The 21,045-nt window shown below is 43.2% G+C and overlaps 1 protein-coding gene across 5 annotated transcripts in view; it reads left to right on the forward strand.

Annotated features, from left to right (window-relative positions):
• The first annotated feature begins 247 nt into the window (after window positions 1-247).
• Window positions 248-21,045, forward strand: part of Btrc (beta-transducin repeat containing E3 ubiquitin protein ligase) — a 165,070-nt gene continuing 144,272 nt past the window's right edge. For all 5 annotated transcript variants that reach the window (XM_032892065.1, XM_032892067.1, XM_032892069.1 and 2 more), the window contains exon 1: window positions 248-399. In XM_032892065.1, coding sequence (XP_032747956.1) covers window positions 352-399 — 48 coding nt within the window. In that variant the 5' untranslated portion in view covers window positions 248-351. The remainder of the gene's footprint in view (window positions 400-21,045) is intronic.

A 21,045-nucleotide genomic window follows, 5' to 3' on the forward strand; every position in this document is an offset into this window, starting at 1 on the left:
GCTTTGCCTTCTTAAAGGCTGGAAACTACGATTCCCGTCAGCCGACTTCCCCTCCGGGCTCTACATTTGGCTTGCACACAGCGGCGACTCTACGCAGTGACCCGTGGGAGTTGGGGTTCGCCGCGTGGCCTCGCCTTTTGCCGCTCGAGCCTCCAGAACTACACGTCCCGTGAGGCAGCGGAGTGCGCACGCGCAGAGCCTCGGTCCTCCTCGGGGGTACCCTGCCAGTGCCAGGAGGTAAAGAGAGGGCGGGGGAAGGAAGAGGAGGCGGGATCCGGGCGCTGCGTTGGCTGCGGCCTGGCACGAAAGGGGCGGCCCCGGCGGAGAGCAGACCCAGTAGCCCGGGCGATTATGGACCCGGCAGAGGCGGTGCTGCAGGAGAAAGCGCTCAAGTTTATGGTGAGGAGATGGTGTGGGCAGGGGACTAGTGGAGGCGGCAGCGTTGGCGCGTCGCTGAGCTTAGGCCTGGGTCACCCGCTCACCGCAGGAGGGGGCAGTGGGACTTGGGGCCAAGGCCGGTGGCGAGGCGGAGGGAGGGACTGGACCGGAGCTTGGGGGAGGGGGCAGGAGGGTGCAGAGGGGACCCTGGGGTGGGGGCAGCAGCTCCGCCATCTTGTGGAAGACAGGCCAAGTGACAGCGGGAGCTCATTCGAGGTGGGGGCTCCTGGCGGCGCGCGGGGCCCCAGAGGGAAAGGGGCGTGGGGACAGTTACTGAAGAGCGGAGGAACCCGGGTGGAGAAACGCCTGTGGACGCTAGCAGGGCCCTTCCCGGTATCAGGGTAACGGGTAAGGCCTGGGAAAGGAGGTGCATTTAGGAGTAGGGAATAGTAGAGATAGGATAATGGCAGGGCAAACACTGGGGGAAGGGGGAAACTGGGCAGGACTGTAAACTGATGGGTTTAACGGTGAAGGAGGGAAAGCCCAGGCTGGGGAGGCAAGTAGTTTTGTAGAATGAGCTGGGAAGGTAGCCTTTGCTTAAGGGCTAAGGGTGGAATCCCAGTTGACCAAACTAATGTTGGCAAACTCTGGAAGAGGCCTCATTTAAGAAGATAAGGACTCAGACCTAGGGCTATGGTGACAGTTCCTGGGAGAGACAGTGTTGATTATCAGCTAGAATCACCCATATCAGGAAGGAGGTACGTGCTCTGTTTTGAAGGAGAGGGGCAGAATTATTTGTGATAAGGGCAAAGCGATGAAAGAAATGTAGTTACAGGTGAACGGGGACAAGATTCATAACCAATAAGAGAAGGCAAAACAAGACTTGGGCCTTCAGTGGTGAGGTAGTAAAATGTGGAGGAAGCCAGGTGCTGTATCACTTTCTGTGAGAGGAAAGGCCTTGGAGAAATGTTAAAGAGATGTGAAGAAATTCTAGAGGACGGATGTAGGGAGTAGAGAAGGTGAGGTAAGTGAGGATTGGTGTTGCCCGTGAGTTTTAGGTTGAAGTACAGAGTGAACCTTGCGTTTTTAGGGTGTGTGTAAACCCCTTAGGCCCTATTTCTTTAACTTTGTATGGTGGTTGTCCTTTGCTGTGCTTGTGTTTGGCAGCCTTGACTAGTCTGATATTTGATGCTTTTAATCTGATGCTTCCTTGTATATCCTAGGTGTAAACCAGTCTCTAGTTACACCTAAAGAATGTTGGGATGCATAGATTTATTAATTGAACAGATGATCTTAGGAATATTGTATTATTTTCAATCAAGTCTTTTTTTTTTTCAGAAGTAATTGTAACCCATCATTTCAAATAGCATTCCTTTGTTGAATAGTTTCTTTTGTGTGTGTGTCTTTGCCTAAAATGCCATAACAAATTTGACGCCATAATAGATACTAACTTAGTTAAAATTAGGTTTTAAATTGTCCCATTCATATTTATAGAAGCCGGTCAAATTTAACTTTTTATTTTGGGGACTGGAGAGATTGCTCAGCAGTTAAGACCATTGCTGCTCTCCTAGAGGATGAAGGTTTGATTCTCAGCATCCACGTGGCTACTCACACGTGGTCTGTAACTCCAGTCTCAAGGGATCCTCTACCCTATTCTGGACCCCCAGGGCACCGGGCGCACAAGTAGTGCACAGATATAGATGCAGACAAAACATCCATACCCATAAAATAAATAAATAGTGGCCGGAGAGATGGCTAATTGGTTAGGAACGCTGACTGCTCTTCCAGAAGTCCTGAGTTCAGTTCCCAGCAACCACATGGTGGCTCACAACCATCCGTAATGGCATCCGATGCCCTCTTCTGGTGTGTCTGAAGACAGCAACAGTGTACTCACATAGATACAATAAATAAATAAATCTTAAAAAATAAAATAAAAAAATATATTAAAAAGGTAAAATTTTAATCGGGCTGTGATGGCGCACATCTTTAATCCCAGAATTTGGGAGGCAGAGGCAAGGCTGATTTCTGAGTTCAAGGCCAGCCTGGTCTACAGTATGAGCTCCAGAACAGCAGAGCTACATAGAGAACCCCTGTCTCTAAAAAACAAACAACAAAAAATTACTTTGTATTAGTTCCTTCAGAAACACAAGTTTGTCATTCACAAAATTCTACTGAGCCTAAAGACATTTCTTGAATTTCTGTCCTGCGTTGCCCTTCTAAAATATTAACAGACCCCAGGTGTGGGATTATACTTATTATCCAGTACTTAAGAGACTGAGGCAGGCTGGGCAAGGTGGCCTACACCTGGGCAGGTAGGCAGATCTCAGTTTGAGGCCAGCCTGGTCTACATAGTGAGTTCTAGGACAGCCTGAGGCACATATAAAGAACCTGTCTCAAAAATAGAAAAAAGAAGAGGAAGAGGAGGAAGAGGAAGATGACAAGAATGGGGACGACGAGGAGGCAGGAGTATTGCCAGTGTGAAAGCCAGCTTGGGCTACACATGGAATTAGATCCTGCTTCAAAAGACCATAAACAGACAAAACAAAACAAACACACAAGCTATGTGTGGTAGCGAATATTTGTAATCCTAGCACTTGGGAGACGAGGCAGAAGGATCCGGAGTTCAGTCTGTTTACAAACAGGCAAATCAGCAGAGACCTTGAAATCCTGGGGGAGGGAATGGAAATCAGTCAAGGTTGCTTTTGTCTCCCTCAACCAGTTTTGAGTTGTAATTCAACAGAGAGCTGGGCTTTGCTTCCAGTTTAGAGGGTTGACTCTGAATAGGAGCCTGACATTTAATCAGATTTATGGAATAATGAGACTCAGAGATCATAAAGAGACATTATGAGATCGCCCTCTTTGCTCCCTGTGAGCCTCAGCCTAGGAATGTTGTGATCTCCCTCAGCTCTGCCCTGCCGGTGAGTTAGGTGTTGACAGTGGCCGACTTGGAGATGGCTAAGTGCTAGTTTGCAGTTTTGAGGACACCACACATTACTGAATGTTGAGTCAGTCACAGGGAGAAGCTAAGCTTTCCTTTAAATTTGGCTGCTTTCTCTTTTGACCTTGTCTGCTTATTGTGGCTGCTTTTTGAGAAAAGACAACAGCGGGAAGAGAGTGGCTAAGAAGGACACCTCAGTCAGAGAGGCAGTGACAGAGTTACCATTCTCTTTCGGCCCAGTCACACCCTTATTATGAATCTGAGTAAGTCTTGACTTCCCCTCAGTGCCATTTATTCCACTATACCGTGTCTTCCTGTTGAGTCAAATTTAAGATAGAGAAGGTATTTTATTTGAGCTCACATCAATCTATAATGCATAGTACACAGTGGAAAGGTTATCCTTTAGTCAGACTGAAATGTTTTGGTGTTTCCCTTCAGTTGCTAATAACAAGCTTGATTTTTTTTTTTTCCTTGAGACAAGGTTTTTGTGTAGCCCTGGCTATCCAGAGACTCTTCTATGTAGACCAGGCTGGCCCGTCTCCTGAGCTTCATGGAGTGGAATGCTTGATATCACATGAACTACTAAGTAGACCACTCAACACATGGCCTTGCCCTCTGATACTTGTGAAAAGTAGTGTAAAGTAAAAGTAGTGAATGTTCTGGAACTCACCCTTAGATCAGGCTGGCCTCGAATTTAGAGATAGGCTGACTTTGCCTCCCAAGTGCTGGGATTAAAGGAGTGGGCTACTACCTCCTGGCTAAGACACCTTTTCTTTTAATAGCTAGCAAGCAAAATAGCATGAAAAGGTGAAGACTGCTGAATAGAGTGACACAGAACTGTATTCCTAACATGTTGGAGGCAGAGACGGAAGTATGCTGGGGTTGAGGCTTAGTTCAGATAAGCATCAAAGCCTGGTTTTTACTGTATGAACCTTTAAATATGGTGGCTTGTGCTCCAATCAGTATTCCAGGAAATAAGAGGTAGAAACTGCCCGGTCCTCTTGTGCTAGATTTAAAATTCAAGATAAGAAAAAATAAGAAAGTTTATAATGTCATTATGGTCGAGCCCAGTCAAGGTTCTCTAAAATCAGGGCTGGTGGGGATGTGAATTACTTCTACTGATTGATGTAAAGAAGAGCATTAGTGAACAGGAAGGAGAAGATTCCTGGGGCTGTCCTCTGCGATCTACTACCATAAATGCCACTTTAATTTTTTTTTTTCAGAGCTGGGGACTGAACTCAGGGCCTTGCGCATGCTAGGCAAGCGCTCTACCACTGAGCTAAATCCCCAACCCCTATAAATGCCACTTTAGTTGGGTGTTCAAGCTACATGTATGAGTGGCATCAGCTCAGTTTGTGGGTAATCATACAGAATGCTTGGGTTCATATCATTGTTTGATGTGAGCTTCTCACAAGGATCTCCTTCTTTAGTTGCTTAAAAGATAATGAGTAGAAATGATAATGGGTGAATTAATACAATTTAGTCACTTTTTTTATTTTGTGTGTAAATCTGAGGTCAGCTTCAGATGCCATTCCTCAAGAGCCATTCAGCTTGCTTTTTTGAATTAAGATTCTCTGGAGCATGGGGTTCACTTTTCCTAGTGGGTGAGAATGAAAGGCTTTGTGGGGAGGGTGTGGAACTGGGATAACAAGCATGGACCAGCGTGCCCAATCCCTAAGCTTACATAGCCATCACCCCTGAGCTATCCTCCTGGCCTCAGCCTTCCTTTACTTATCTGAGAAACAGATGTTTAAAGTATATAAAGACAAATTGTATCAAACAAAATAATTTTGTTAGTTATAGTGCTTTCTGTCTTGCCGGTGGCCTGGAACTCAGTGTACCTGGGGCTGACTTTAAGCCCAGTGATCGTCCTTGCCTCAGCTTCCTGAGGATTTGATTACGCCTGTGTGCCACCATGCATGCCAAAGAAGATTGATTGCCAGGGTTTACTTTTGAAACAGCTCTGTTTGCCCCTTTCTCCGCATCCTTTTCCTGTTGCTTGTTTACAGAGACAGGATCTCCATGTATTGTTCAAAATGATCTCAAGTTCTTGAACTTAAGAGCTCTATCTGCTTGAGCGTCCTCAATGGAGCTACAGGCTCCATGGAGCTACTTGGTACCACCCTTACCTTTCCATTTTAAATTAGTTTCTTTCCTGGATTCTCTTATCTGAATATTAGGATATGAAGTTATAACTGTCTTTGTAGCCCAGGATGACCTTGAACTAGTCTCATTGTGTGTGATTACCCACCTTTGCTGTTTAAATGATAATTCTTTGTGCTACTTTCTGAGGTTTCTGTTTGTAAAAGATGAATAAGTAGAGGTGAATTGCCAGGCTGGACTTAGTGGTGTTAATGCAGGTCCTGAGGAGGCTGAGGCAGTAGAATCCTCCTCCATTTGAGGACAGTTTGGATTGCAGAGTGAGTTCAAAGCCAGTGTGGGTGACTTAGTGAGGTCTTGTCAAAATAAAATCCGAAAAGAAGGGATGGATAGACATTGTCTAATGTGTGAGGAACTGGAGCTTGGGCCTGAAGAGTGTGAAGGGAAAGAAGTAGATTATTAAGTATAAAGTAAAAAATGTTATTTTGAATAGTTGTTAGGAATGTTTTATTGTCAAATTATTGAACTTTCAGAAGAGATCATTTGTTATCTCTTATGTTTAAACCCTAAAGGAAGGAAGCAGATAAGAGATTTTTTTTTCTCTGCTGAAGGGAGACAGGACATTATGCAAAAATGTTGATCATATATACATAAAATCCTTTGTCAGTGGTACTCCAACAAAAATACCTGTGCTTTGGGATATAGATCAAGGTAGATAGCTTGTTTAGCATGTATGGGCTCTGGGTTTGACACCCAGCTCTGTAAAAACAAGCACAGCAGCAACAACAAATCGCTCAAAGTCTTTATGATATTAAGATATTTTACAGTCTTATCTATTTTCTAGGGACACTGTATTGTAGCACAGAAGTACTTCATGTAAGGATCTGTTGAAGGTGAAATAGAAAATATTTACTGAAGTTTAACATTTTAATAATAGTGTTGTCAGTGAAAAGAAATGTAAAAACTAGAGATCAGTCTCTACCACCCAAACAAGACCCCTTCTCTTCACAAGGCAGTCCCAGCATCCTAACCAGGCAGTGGAGGGTGTGAAGTCTTTGGGAAAGGTCAAGTGTATTTTAATGGTGTTGACCAGTTTTCCATACTGGCCACCCTACACTTAAGGGATCTCTGGGTAGAGGAGCCTGATGCGTATTCCTTTTAACTTCCCAAAGCCCAGTAGAGAACATCTTTACATGTGGCTCAGATAAAGAAGTAGAATAGGCATATTGAATTAATGTTGAACTAAGAATATGGTTGATCTCTGAGGCACTATCATCTTAGTATATTATTTCACTTCATTCCCCCAATAATCCTGTGAGGCATATTCAATACTATTATCTCTGTCATTTTTCATATAAGGAAACTGATTTCAGAGAGATTAAATAACTTGCTCAAAGTTACTCTGCTAACAAGGAATATGAGGTCAAACCCAGGCATTTTTACTTAGAGACCGTCACACAGTACGCTTCCCCCATTCGTGTGTGTGTGTGTGTGTGTGTATAAGTGCCCATTAGCATGTGCACAGATGCCAGAGGAGGACCATTAGTGTTCTTCACCATCTTCCTATTAAGCAGGGTCTCTCAGAACCTAGAGCTTGCCGGTTTTTAGCCAGACTGTAAGGCCAAATCTAAACAATCTTCCCTCTGTCCAACCCAAAACTGAGAGTCAAGGCAGTTCAAGGCCGTTGTGTACTGTATAGTGTGGGTGCTGGGAACCAAACTCTTGTCTTCTATACACTCAACAACCCCCCCCCCTTTTTTTTTTTTTTTCATTTGCTGAGCCTTGACTTTTTTCTTCTTCCAGTCAGAGTTTCTCTGTGTTACCAACTCTGACTGTCCTGGTGCTCTGTAGACCTCTTGAGTGCTGGGATCAAAGGCGTGTGCCACTCTGCCTGCCTTGAGCCTTGACTGTTACTACTTTAAAAAGCTCCATATTTATTTTGCTTTCTGACTCTGTGCTTCTGCCTTTGATATTTTTTCAACAATTGTCTGCTCCTAAGTGAGGAAAGCACACTTGATCCTGTCATGGGCACAGCGCATTCGGAGCCATATCGGCCCTGCTGGTGCGCTTCTGTGTTTTAGACGATCTCATTAGGACTATCTCAAAGTCTGACCAAGCACACACAGCACAGGTTTTGGTGCTTTCATAACCTTCTTGGTAAAAAGGTAAACAGTCCTATTGCCAAGGGTTCAAGACACCTAGTTTTGGGGGCTCGACAGACGGCTCAGTGGTTAAGATTACTGGTTGTTCTTCCAGAGGACCTGGGTTCAATTCCCAGCATCAATATGGTGGCTTACATGCAGGCAAAACACCAATAGAATCAAAATAAAGAAATTAAAAGCATAGTTTTGTCAGAGGCCATATTATAGGAAGCCTATGGCAGTATGTCAAATGCTGGACTCTTCTGAGTCCTCTTAGCACTTTCCCTAGAAGAGCATAGTACATGCTCTTAGCCACTGAGCCATCTTTTTAGTCTGGATGCCATGTTTTCTTTTTCTTTTCTTTTTTTTTTTTTCTTCTTCTTTTTTCTTTTTTTCGGAGCTGGGGACTGAACCCAGGGCCTTGTGCTTGCTAGGCAAGCGCTCTACCACTGAGCTAAATCCCCAACCCCATGTTTTCTTGTTAGTTAGGTTACTGGTAGCCTGAGAGGAATAGTTACTATCTGTACTCTATAGGTGTGTTTTCTGATCATTTGAATTACTAATGAGAATCTGAGACATTACAGTTGCCACATATCATTTGTATTAGTGTGTGCTATAATTTGTTTTCCTTTAAAATGGGGTCTCATGTACCCTAGGATGGCTTTAGGCTTGCTGCTGAGGATGACTGATTAGTTCTGATCTTACCCTTTACCTCATGAGTGATGGGGTCATTGGCATATGCCACCACACCCACTTTATGCAGTCCCGAGGATCAGTGTTAGGGTTTTGTCACCCTCAGCAAGCCCTGCGCTGCCTTACCTCCCAGCTCTGGGTATTGCTAATTAGTAAGTGTGTTTAGTGTGCAGTGACTGACGTTACAAACTTGTGAGCAGTGGGGGATTATTTGATCCTGACGGGTTTAACTGGATGATGTTACATATTTTGGGATTTGGAAGGAAGAAGCAGTGACTTCATAGAGAAAGCCCTTCTGTAGTCACTGGAATGGCTAAAGAGGAAGATGAGCTGGTCAAGTGTCTTTCAGTCATTGTTTGTGCATAATAACTGCCAGATATCATTGATCAAAGACCACATGGTCAGGATGTAACTAAAGTGGAAGAGAAAATAATTTGTACAATAATCTACTACATTAACTGTATTTTTTTCTTTTTGATAATTTTTAATTAATTGTTTTTTCTTTTTTTAGTTGTAGAGATTGAACCTAGGGCCTTAAGCATGCTAGGCAAATGCTCCATCATCGAATTAGAACCCTAGCACTTTATTTCTTTATTTAAAACAATTTTTATTACTTTTTTACATCTCCTCCCTTCTCCTCCCTTCTTTCCTTCCCTCTGCCCCCTTGCCCAATCCACTTCTCCATTTCTCTTCAGAAAAAGGCAGGCCTCTACACAACCAAACATGGCATATCAAGTTACAGAAATACGAGGCACCTCCCTTCATATTAAGGCTGTGAGGCAACCCAGTGGGAGGGAAAGGGTGCCAAAAGCCAGCAAAAGAGCCAGACAGCTCCTGCTCCCAGTTAGGAGCCCCACAAGAAGGCCCAGCTACACAACTAATATATGTGCAGAGGGCCTAGGTCTAACCCATAGAGGCTCCCTGGTTGTGGGTTCAATTTCTGTGAGCCCAGGTGAGTTGACTCTGGGGGGCTTCTTGTGTCTGTTACCCCTCTGCCTCCTACAATCCTTCCCCTCTTCCACAGGATTCCCTGAATTCTGCCTCATGTTTGGCTGTGGGCTTCTGTATCTGTTACCATCGGTTGATGGGTGAAGCCTCTTTGGGTTGCCCTGGTGCAGCCTGCATACGAGGGCTTTTGCGTTGTCTTACTGTATTTGTTTTGTCTTGTTTGACTGTTGACTCTTAGAGGTCTGCTTTTTTTCTGAAGAGGAGACAGAGGAAGTAGATCTGGGGTAGATGGGAGATTTGGGTAGCTGGAAGGAGTTGGTCAGGATTTTTTGTATGAGAGAATCTATTTTCAATAAAAATAAAAAACCCAATTTTATTCCAGACCACACATGCTTCCTTTTTCTGTCAAGAGTCTTGCTTGTCTGTCTGTCTGCCTGCCTGCCTTTCTGTTTTATTTTTTGGTTTCTCAAGACATGATTGGCTGTCCTGGATCTCACTCTGCAGACCAGGCCCACCTCAAACTCACAGAGATCCACCTGCCTCTGCCTCCTGAGTGCTGGGATTAGAGGTGTGCTCCACCACTTCCTAGCTTGTTCTTGATTTTTCATTTGAGGGATCAATAAAAAATTTCAAGAGATTCTGTACGGTCTGCAGAACTCACAGGGTCAGTGTATTTACTAGTGTGTATGAAGAACGGAGGATGGCGGACACAGATGTGCAGCCGAGCACTCGTGAGTGACGCCTTAGGCTCAGTTGCCTAGCACAGCAAGAAAACAACAAGATAACCATGACTGCCATTAGCTCCCTCCATCATTTAAAATTAGGTGGTATAATGTTCACACGGAAGTGGGCAAAGATGTCTAATTCCTTTACTCTTCTTTTTAAAAAAATGTATTTACCGTATGTATATGAGTACACTATCACTGTCTTCAGACTCACCAGAAGAGGGCATTGGATCCCATTACAGATGGTTGTGAGCCACCATGTGGTTGCTGGGAATTGAACTCAGGACTCTGGAAGAGGAGTTGGTGTTCTTAACCACTGAGCCATCTCTCCAGCCCTTTTAATAATTTGGCTTTTTTATTTTTTTTCCAAACAGGGTTTCTCTGTATAGCTCTGGCTATCCTGAAACTTATTCTGTAGACCAGGTTAGCCTCAGTCTCAGAGATCCGCCTGTCTCTGCTTCCAGAGTGCTGAGATTAAAGGGTCCCTGTCACCCTGCCTTTTTTCTTTTCTAAAAGTTTTTTTTAGGTGTATGAGTGTTTTTCCTGCATATGCATGTATGTGCCTGGTATCCAGGGAGGCCACTAAAATGGTGTTAGGTCTCCTGGAATTAGAGTTACATATAGCTGTGAGATACCATATGCATGCTTGAAATTGAACCCAGGTCCTTTGAAAGAGTGGCGAGTGCTGTTTTATTGAACTTTCTCTTCAATTCCAAGATGTCTACTTAATACTATGACTGCAATATGTATGGTAAGGAGGAGTTAAGGTAGCAGATGGATTGAAGGTTGCTGATAGTTGACAGTTTTTTCTTTTTTTTTTTTCCCCGGGGCTGGGGACCGAACCCAGGACCTTGCGCTTCCTAGGCAAGCGCTCTACCACTGAGCCAAATCCCCAGCCCCGATAGTTGACAGTTTTAGTTATTGTTGTTTGTTTTTGAGACAGGGTTTCTCTGTGTAGCCCTGGTGCTCTAGAACTCACTCTGTAGACCAGGCTGGCCTCAAACTCAGGGATCTACTTGGTTCTGCCTACCAAGTGCTGGGATTAAAGTTGTGCACCACCACCGCCTGGCCTAAAATCATCAGTTGACTTTTAGGCAGGGTCTTTGTCCTAGACTGGGTTAGAGTGCATTCATTCACAAGGCTTCCTAGATTTATATGAGAAAGTCCCGTGGGTAAAAAGCACTTGATATACAGGCCTGATGACTTGAGTTCAGCCCTGGAACCCTTGTTCAAAGCCTGGATGCAGCGGCCCCATCTGTAATCCCAGCACTCAGTGGTCAGATGGGAGGGAGTACTGAGCTTGGCAGGAATGAAAGACCCTGCCCAGTAAGATGGTGGAAGGAGAGAACTGCCTTCTGACTTCCACATGTGCACCAGGTCACACGTACCCACACAAACATGCACACACAGAGACACTAATAACAAAGAATTGAATGTATGAGGGAGGCAGAAGAGGTTAGGATAGTGCCTTGTGAACATTCTACTTGCTCTTGTTGACTTAGAAGGTGAGGGAGAGTGCCCTGAGCCAGAGAGTGTGAGATTTAGAAACTGGAATATGGGCAAGTGAAGGCCTCTGGGATGGAACTGGATTCAACTCCAGGAATACCTTCATTCCAGGCTAGTCAGAACCATTTCATATGTCTACATACGTAAGCTACTACCATGCATGTGGTATTTATTATATCAGCTATAGAAAATGAATACGGTTTTTCCAGCCAAAGACACTTAACTTTAATTGGTATGCATATGTGTGCTCATGCATGATTGTGTACACCTGTGTATGCATGCATTCATGTGCTTTGTTGCCCAGGGCGAACTGGCTCCAGGCTTCTTTTTTTTTTTTTTTTTTTTCCCGGAGCTGGGGACCGAACCCAGGGCCTTGCGCTTGCCTAGGCAAGCGCTCTACCACTGAGCTAAATCCCCAACCCCCCCAGGGCGAACTGGAACTCACCATCTTCCTCCAGAACTCTTTTAAGTAGTTGGAATTATAGGTGTGCACCTCTGTACCTGACTTCTGTTAACATTTTGAGGGAGTCTTGGAATAACACAAGTTTCAGATATATGTTACTTCTTCCTGCAACATGGAGAACAAATTGTTTTCTTATCATCAAACGCTGTAATACACATTTTCTGCATGCACAAATGCTGTATAACTCCAAACATCAAAATTTGGAAATTGGGCTGGGAAGATAGAACAGTGGATCCAAGGTTAGCCATACAAGCCTGACTTTGGGTCTCCAGAATCCACATGAAAGCCAGATGCAGTAAGAAGCCTGACTGTGTGTAATCCCAAGATACCTGTACAAGGAGATCGGAGGAAGAGACAGAATTCTCACAGGTCAGCTACTCTGGTGTTCCCAGCAGGAAATGACAAAAGAAATCCTGTCTTGAACAAGGAGAGTGAGGCCTGACATCCAGAATTGACATCCAGAACACCGTCTGAACCATGCTGCTCACATACACATACATACAGAGACATGTGAACATACACACGTGTAGCCACATGCAGAGGTGCACATCATGTACAGATAGACATCATACACACACACTAAAAAATTGGAAATGAGCATGACACAATACAGATACAGATTTGATCCTCAGACCTCAGTCAAATGTGGTCCATTCCAGTAATGGGTTTTATAACAAAAGGCCGCAGTCCAACATGGTATGATGTTATACACCTTTTGTTTTGTTTTTCAAGCCAGGGTTTCTTTGTGTATCCCTAGTTGTCCTGGAACCTCAAAACTCAGACCTGCCTCAAACTCAGAGATCCATCTACCTCTGCCACTTTAATCCCAAGTGCTGGAACTAAAGGTGTGTGCCACCATATCCTGCTTATTGGTGCGCACCTTTCAATCCAGCCCTCAGGAAACTGAAGCAGGAGGTTTCCAAGTTTCAGTTCAGATGTCAGCTTGGGCTTTATAATAGGTTTGAGACCATTCTAAGGTACAAAATGTGACTCTGTTTCCATCCTCTAAATGAACATTGACTCTACACAGTGAGTAAAATTGTCCTGACTCTTTAGTCTTTTTAAGTCTGGAAATGATTCCGTAGATTTTCTTTGATGTTCATGACTGTGAGGATAATAGGCTAAGCTGGCTGTGGTGGCTTATACCTGTAATCCAAGCACTGAGATGCTCAGGCAGGTGAATTGTTGCAAATTTCAGTTCAGTGTGTGATACCTAATAAATTCTAGCTCACCTTTAGCCTGGGCTAGAGAGTGAGGTCTTCACACACATGCAGTTCCAGACACTGGATGGATACGCAGCACTGGGAGGAGGATGTCAGTTACTCTCCCCTGTCACTCTCATTCTTTTGAGATAGAGTCTCTCTGAGTCTGAGTCTCACTTTTGCCTTTGACGACAGCCAGCAAGCCCCAGTAATCCTGTCTATAAAACCTGCAGGGCAGTAGGGCTATAGGCTCCTGTGAGACCACTTTCACCTTGGGTCTAGAGATGATCCAAACCCAAGTTTTCTAGGTGGTTCATGTGGTTATAACTGCTGAGCCATCTCTTCAGCCTAAGAGCCAGGTATAGCGGTATATGCCTGTAATCCCAGCATTTGGCAGGAGAACCAAGAGTTCAAGGCTAGCCTTGATTCCAATGTGCAAGCCTGTACTACATGAGATCCCATTTCAAAGCATAACCCAAACCAAAACCAACAACACTTCCTCCCAAAGAAGACAAACCGAAGAAGGAAAAACATGGCTTCACTTGAATGATCAGTGTGCAAGAGTTTCAAACATTACTCCTAATGTTGTCACACAAGAACGGTAGCTCACTCATTAGTGAGAACAGTAGTTCCCGCTCATTTGTGTTTGCTTCTACAAGATATAGAGCCTCGAAGTTACACTGGCAGAGTAGCCACTCCTAGTCTCATGCTAATGTCTCTACTTGTCTTTTAGAGAAGAGGAGGAAACCATTTCTGGTCCCCCAGAGTGCCTATCCTTAGGACCATATCTGCCACAGCCCAGTCTCCTCCTGAGGGCTCACTGATTCCCCACCAGCAGCTCCAGCTCTTGCCCAGAGTTGAGGTTTTTTTATTTATTTGTCTCTGTTGTTTTTTAGGTAGAGGCCCAATATAACTCAAGCTGGCCTCATTCCCTTTCAGATACTGAGATTACAAGCATCCACCATCATACCAAGTTTAGAACAGAGATCTTAAAACCGTTCAGTTTTATAACTCATGAAATGGTAATTTATTTATTTATTTAGAGACAAGGTCTTACTGTATGTAGCCCTGGCCTTCTTGGAACTTGCTAGGTAGAACAGGCTAGCCTTGAATTCAGAGATTCAGAGTACCCTGAGACTTTCTGTAGTTTTCTTCTGTTATTTGAGACGTGGTCCCATTGGCCTTGAGCAGTTACTGTCTTCCTCTCTAGTCTCCCAGATGGTAGGTAGACTTGCCAATATCTTTAAAGAGTTTTGTTATTGAATGTTCATGATTTTTCAAGTATGTGTAAGGTAAACTTGAAACTAACAAGTGATGTTTCAGTAGAAGTATCCTCAATATATAGATTTCAATATCTTTAAAATGTTCTCAGCCGTGACACTGAGAATGAGAGTCCCACTTAGCTTTTGGTAGTGTCTTTTTTTTTTTTTTTCCTCTTTGGTAGTGTCTTTTGTTCCTAGTTTGACTATTTATGGCTCTATATGTGTTTTATTTTAAGACAGTTTCCATAGGTAGTCAGGTTGGCCTGAAGTCACAGCAGTCCTCCTGCCTCATTGTGGAGTGTTGGATAGGCCTGTGTCTCCATACCCATTTCTCAGTGGTGATCTTGAGCAAAGTGACCTCCTTCTCTTGACCTCACATGGCAGTGCATGATTTTGAAGAAGTTGCTTGTTCAGGGAACAAATTCAGAAAGCAATGGTGGCCTTTCTCCTGGGTAATGTGCTTCTTTGAAACTCCTCCCAGCCAGGGGCTTCTATGGTAGGAAGCAAAACTAAATGATTGGTAATTAAATGTTTAGTGTTTACTTTAGCTGGTCATTAGATTGAGGTTAAGCTTGCTTAATGAGTGGCTATGGAAGAAACGTGCTGTTTACAGTTGAGTGTGGGCTTGCAGGCCTTCGGTGTGTCACTCCCTTTTATGAAGCTGGAACATAATTTCCTTTTTTAATGATGGCGGAGTTCTAAGTTACTGAATCTGTTTTGATGGTGTTCCTTATGTCAGTCCTTTCTTTGCTACCATGTTTCAGGAAATAGTCTCCTCATTATAACTTGTTTCCATGGAGAATATAAACCACTTTGAAGCAGTTTCCAGTAATATATTGCTGCAGAAATAGATCGTCAGGTGGTGCTATTCAGGCTTAGTTTTCGTGTAATTTAGAAAAGGTGATTTAAGTAGAACATTTGGTGTATCTTTTTCAAATTGCAGTTAATTATAATGACAGTTAATTATGAGCTCCTTTTTACTCTTTTAGAATGTTGTCCAACTGTAACAAATTTGGCAGGATTTGAGTTAAAAACAGACAATTTAAAAGTCAAATGAATCAATTGAAAAGAATCCTGCCTCTTCAAATTCAGCCTCTAATAGCATTTTTCTTTCTTTTTCTTTTAAATCTCCAGCCTTATCTAGGCATCCACAATGCACAGGGTGGGACAGTGCACACTTAATCCTAGGGAGCAGGAAATAGGAATTCTGATCTCTAATCTTACTGTTCAGGAGACAGAACTCTGTGTAGCAAGTTCCAGGCCATCTAGAGCTACAAAGTGAGATCCATCTCAAGAACAAAAACAGCACGCATGGGGGTTGGGCAAGGAGGGAGAGGAAGAAACTGCAGGAATGATTTCAACTTTTATTGGACTTATAGATATTACATAGATATTTGTAGATTGACTTTGTGGTATTTTAAATGTGATCTTTTTACCTGACACAGACCTCATCAACAAACTGCTTAATCTTTATTGTAGTATACATGGCTATCTAAAAAGTATATTTTGTTTGTTTTGGAAAGAGAAGAGTCTCATCATATAGCCATGGTTAGCATGAAAATTACTAACTAGACTAGCCGTTTTCCTCTTGTTTCTTCTTGCCTGGCAGTTTTTCTACCTATACTTTCCAATTCCTAGGATTAAAGGTACACACTACCACACCTGACCTAAAAAGGATTAAGGTATTTCGTTTGTTTCCTTGAGACAGGGTCTCACTATGTAGTTCTGACTGCCCTAGAAAGCTGGTTTTGAACTCACAGAGATCCTCCTGCCTCTGCCTCACCAGTTCTAAGATTAAAGATATATTATTCTTAGTTGCATCCCCCACCCCTTCTAAGAAAGGCTTTCTCTGTGTAGTCCTGGCTGTCCTGGAACTTGCTCTGAAGACCTGACTGGCTTCGAATTAACAGAGATCTGCACCCTCCCTAGTGCTGAGATTAAAAGTGTGTGTCACCACTGCCTGGCTCTTAAATGTATTTTAACAGTGCCTCATGGAGAAAGTATTCACAATCTTGTGACAACATTCATATTTAGAAACTACTAGAAATAATAGGAATAAGGCAGTATTGGGAATAGACCCCAGAGCTGTGCTCACTGAGTGTGTGCTCCAGCACTAGCTACATCTCTAGCCCTCAGACCTGTTCTCCCTCAGTGTATCATCAAATTGTAGGTTCAACACATAAGAATTCAAGAATTCTGCCAAGCAACTGAAACATGGGTCCAGATAGATTATAGATTATGAAACAGAAGCCTGAGTAAGATGCTCACATGTTTTTTTCTCAGAGAAGCTTCTTTAAATGGTTCTGTTAAGTATAGGAATGTTCTGATGATTATCTTTTTAATTAAAATGAGAAATCTTTGTTTAAAGTGGCATTCGTTTTTTTACGGCCTGTTACAGTCTCTGTAACAATCATTTCTTAAGTCTGAACGTTTTATTTCCAGGAATCCATTTATATAAAACTATGTTTAGACTTAATTAAGGAACGATTCTTACAAAGCTTGTAAATAGCCAAGGAAAGAGACCGGAAATCAAACTGACGCTCACATTTAACCAAGTGGCTGTTACAAGGTATGTAATAAGCCATAAAAGACAATAAAGCCCTTTTATAAGACTTCATATTTTTTGATCCTTGTTTTCAAAGGTATTTAAGACAAATATCAAAGCTTTACACACTGGCGTGGACCAGTGGTAACTTCTTTGGTTTATAATGACAATGGAGGAGCCCTACCTGTCTTGTTCATGATTTCTTTGAAATCCCGGAGATTGGACTAGTTTAGACTACAATGTAAATTTTACATCGTGTTGTTGTGTTTCCTAGGTTCAGCTTTCTGGACATCATAAGACATCGAATAAGTTGCTTAACTGCTTTGAGTCTGATTGTCTACTTCTGTGTCAAAGAATGCCTAAGAGGATAAAGGGAAATTTTAAGTATGAGAGTAGTTTGGAAATTATAAAGGACTCTAAGTATCTAAAGTAACGTTTCCCATAAAGACAGACCAGTATAACAGCATCCCTCCCCGCCCATCCAGGTGTTTTATTAGGCTTTCATGGCAACTCTTACATTGATTTATATCCATTGTCATCTGCAGGCTTAGATTTTTCACAACCTACTTCAATGATGGTTCTTTAATGCTTCAACCTCCCTTCTAGCTCACCATCCACCAGAGGTAGTGGGAAGCAAAGGTTAGTAGGAAACGGGGGTTCAGAAACAGTTCTTTGGGGTGATTCCCTCTTCATTGTCAGCAATTCAGTTCTCTAGCAAACATCAGGAATCAGCAGGAGCAGTCCAGGTCACTAGACAAACACTAAACATCAGTCAGTAGCACTGGCTTGATCCAGAAGAAGCCACGAGGCTCTGCCAATGAGCATGAGTCCCTAGGAAGCATCGAGAAGCAGCTGGAATACCACCAGAAGTTCTTTGGTGCATTTCTCTCCACGAAGTCAAGACAAGCGAAGATCAGTGAAGAAAGCAAGACAAACCATTGCAAGACGTGAAGGCGGTGTCAGTGACGCCCAACAAAGACCAGCAAAAGTCGTAAGGCAAACCAATGCAAGAGCATTGTCCACCATCTGCTGGTTATATTTATTATACTCTTTCCAAACATAATGTGTCCTCTCAAGCTTCTACTCCAGCAAAACATCACATGCCTTTTCACCAGGCAGTTTCCAGAACAATACTGTGTTTCTGTTCTCAGCAAAACATCTTCTCATACATAAGACAGTTCCCAGAAAAACATCACAGGACACAGCTGAGTCTCCAATGGAACCAGAGATTCCTACTTCAGTCATCACATCAGGGAGCAAAGCAGTGCACAAGCAGACATCACATTGGAGCCGGACTGATACATCTGAATCTTCAGTCACTGGGAAGAGAGAAAGTCTCGGGGAATGGGCTTTTGAAACCTTGAAGCCCAGCCTGAGTGACACAATTCCTTCAACAAGGCTACTTTCTTTTTTTTTTTTTTTTTTTTTTGGAGCTGGGAACCGAACCAGGGCCTTGTGCTTGCTAGGGCAACGCTGCCACTGAGCCAAATCCCCAACAAGGCTACACTTTCTAATCCTTTCAAATAGTGCCACTCCCTGGTGAACAAATATTCAAATCTGTGATATGAGCCTTTGGGGTCCATTCTCATTCAAACCACCACAAGGGTCTCTACATAGCCCTGGCTGTCCTGGTATTCAATATATAGACCAGGCTGGCCACAAAACTCGATGACTGTCTACTAGGATTAAAGGCATGTACCATAAAACCCTGCACATGGTACATGTATCTCTTAAGAATATTCTCCTTGTCAGGCATAGTTGCTCATATCTTTTTTTTTTTTAATTTTTTTTTTTTACTTTATTTATATGAGTACACCATAGCTATCTTTAGATGTATCAGAAGAGGGCATCAGATCCCATTACAGATGGTTGTGAGCCACCATGTGGTTGCTGGGAATTGAACTCAGGACCTCTGGAAGAGCAGTCAGTGCTCCTCACCACTGAGCCATCTCTCCAGCCCTGCTCATATCTTTTGATACCAGCGCTTGAGATACTGAGGCAGGTCGATCTCTGAGTCCGTTAATGAGACCCTGTTTGAAAAAAACAAAACAAAAAACATCCCTTATAATCAATATGTCCTATCCAGGGAATTTAATATTGATAAATTCTTTAATGTACATTCCTATTCCCAGTTGTCTCAGTAATGTCCTCCCTAACCCCAGCCCCAGCCCCAGCCCTAGTGCTGAGGATCTGGTTCAGGTCTTTCTATGTGCTGTGCATATCTTCTCATTCTGAGCTGCATCTTTTCTTAAATATTCAGGAGAGAGGGCTGGGGATGTAACTCAGTTGGTAGAGTTCTTGGCTAGGGAGTGTGCGGAAGCTCTTGGCCTAGTCTTCAGAGCTGTACCATTTGGGCATAGTGACACATTCCTGTAATCTCATCACTGGGGATGTAGAGGCAGGAGGTTCAAGGTTCTTGATCAGAGGATCAAGTTCAGCTTAGAGCTACATGTTTCCTGGGATAGATGATAACCTGTCTCAAAGACTTTTCTGACACAAATAAAAAACAAACACCGGAGTAAATTATGTCCTGTGCACCGTCTCTTTATCTTTATCTATTGACAGTAGTCCCTCAATATGGTTTAATTATGAAATTAACACTTTTTTGGAACTTGTCTCTTTCTGTATCCTAGTCTGACCTGAAGCTGGCAGTTCTCCTTGCTGTCTTAGTCTTTCCCGTGCCAGGGATATAAGTACAGACCATCGTCCTTGGCTTCTGAGATTCCAGCTTTTCTTGTAGAGTCTGGAGCTAGTCTTACAGACTGCCCCATGTCTGGATTCTCTAGTTCTTCATGATTGATTTTATTTAAGAGTTGTTAGCAGGAATGTGTATTGTAGTTGCATAGTGTACTATACCAGAAGCTACATGATGTCATTTTGTTCTGTCATTGGTAATGTTACGTGATCTTCCTATCAGGGGATTGCTTACCTCACATTTTGAAAGATATCACCACAGAACACCATCCCAGCTCCTCTTTAAAGACTTTTAAGAAAGATTTATTTTGGGGATGGAGAGATGGTTCAGCAGTTAAGACAACATGCTGCTCTTGCAGAGAACCTGAGTTCCCAGCACCTGTATCTGGTGCTTCACAAATGCCTGTAACTCCAACTCCATGAGGATCCAAGACCTTTGACCTTAGGTATCTGTACTTGTATTGACCCCAGATAGACTTATATACATAATTAAAAATAAATCTTATTTGCATTTATGTATGTGTGCATGCGCATTCGTTTATAAGAGTGTATGCCATGTGTATGAAATGCTTGTGGCGGTCAGAAGAGTTAGAGGCAGTTGTGAGCAGTTGGATATGGGTGCTGGGAACCAAACTTGGATCCTCTGGAAGAACAAAAGTACTTTGAACCATTGAGCACTCTCTCCTGCTCTAACTTAAAAATTAAACTTTCATTTGTGAGTCTGGAGTTGGGCACCACTGTTGTGTAAAAGGAGAATGAGTGCTCAGATGACTGAGCAAGGACGGCTGATTTTTATAGACAGGAAAAGGCTGAGGAAAGCAAAAGCAGTAGAGAAATGGTCATTGCTTCAGAGTGACTTCCTTACAGGGTTAACACAGGGGACTTTCTCATGCTGGCTCGGGTAAACTGAACTTGATTGTGTTGAGCCAGTCTGTCTGTCTCTTAACTAGAAGGCCTTGGTTTTCTATGTTTAGTTGAAGATAGCCCTGTGCTCCTGCTCTTCTGCCCCTACCTCCTCAGTCCTGGAATTACAAGGAGGTGCTACCATGTCTGACTTCTCCTCCATTGACCTTCTTAATTAAAAACAAGCAAACAAAAGCCTTATATTGTCTGAGAGTGCGTGTTTCATGTGTGTGGAGACAGAGGACTGACTGCTCTTGGGAGTCTGTACCTTGTCTGCTGCCTCATTAAGGCATCTCTCTTGTTTCCCGCTGGGCTTCCTACTTAGGCTGGAGTGAGGAGGCTTAGAAGAACCTAAGCCGACTTTATTTAGGTTCTTCAACACTTCAACCTCCCTTCTAGTCCACTGACCAGACAGAGGGGAAAAGGAAGGTTCTAAGAATAGGGGGTTGTGGACCTGTTTAGAAGTAAAGTAGTTCTTTGGGGCAATTCCACTCATGGTTGTCTGGATACCAGCAACCCTGTCCAATAGCAAACACCAAGCATGAAT

Source organism: Rattus rattus, chromosome 2 (assembly GCF_011064425.1).
Source record: "Rattus rattus isolate New Zealand chromosome 2, Rrattus_CSIRO_v1, whole genome shotgun sequence".
NCBI classification, from domain to species: Eukaryota; Metazoa; Chordata; class Mammalia; order Rodentia; family Muridae; genus Rattus; species Rattus rattus.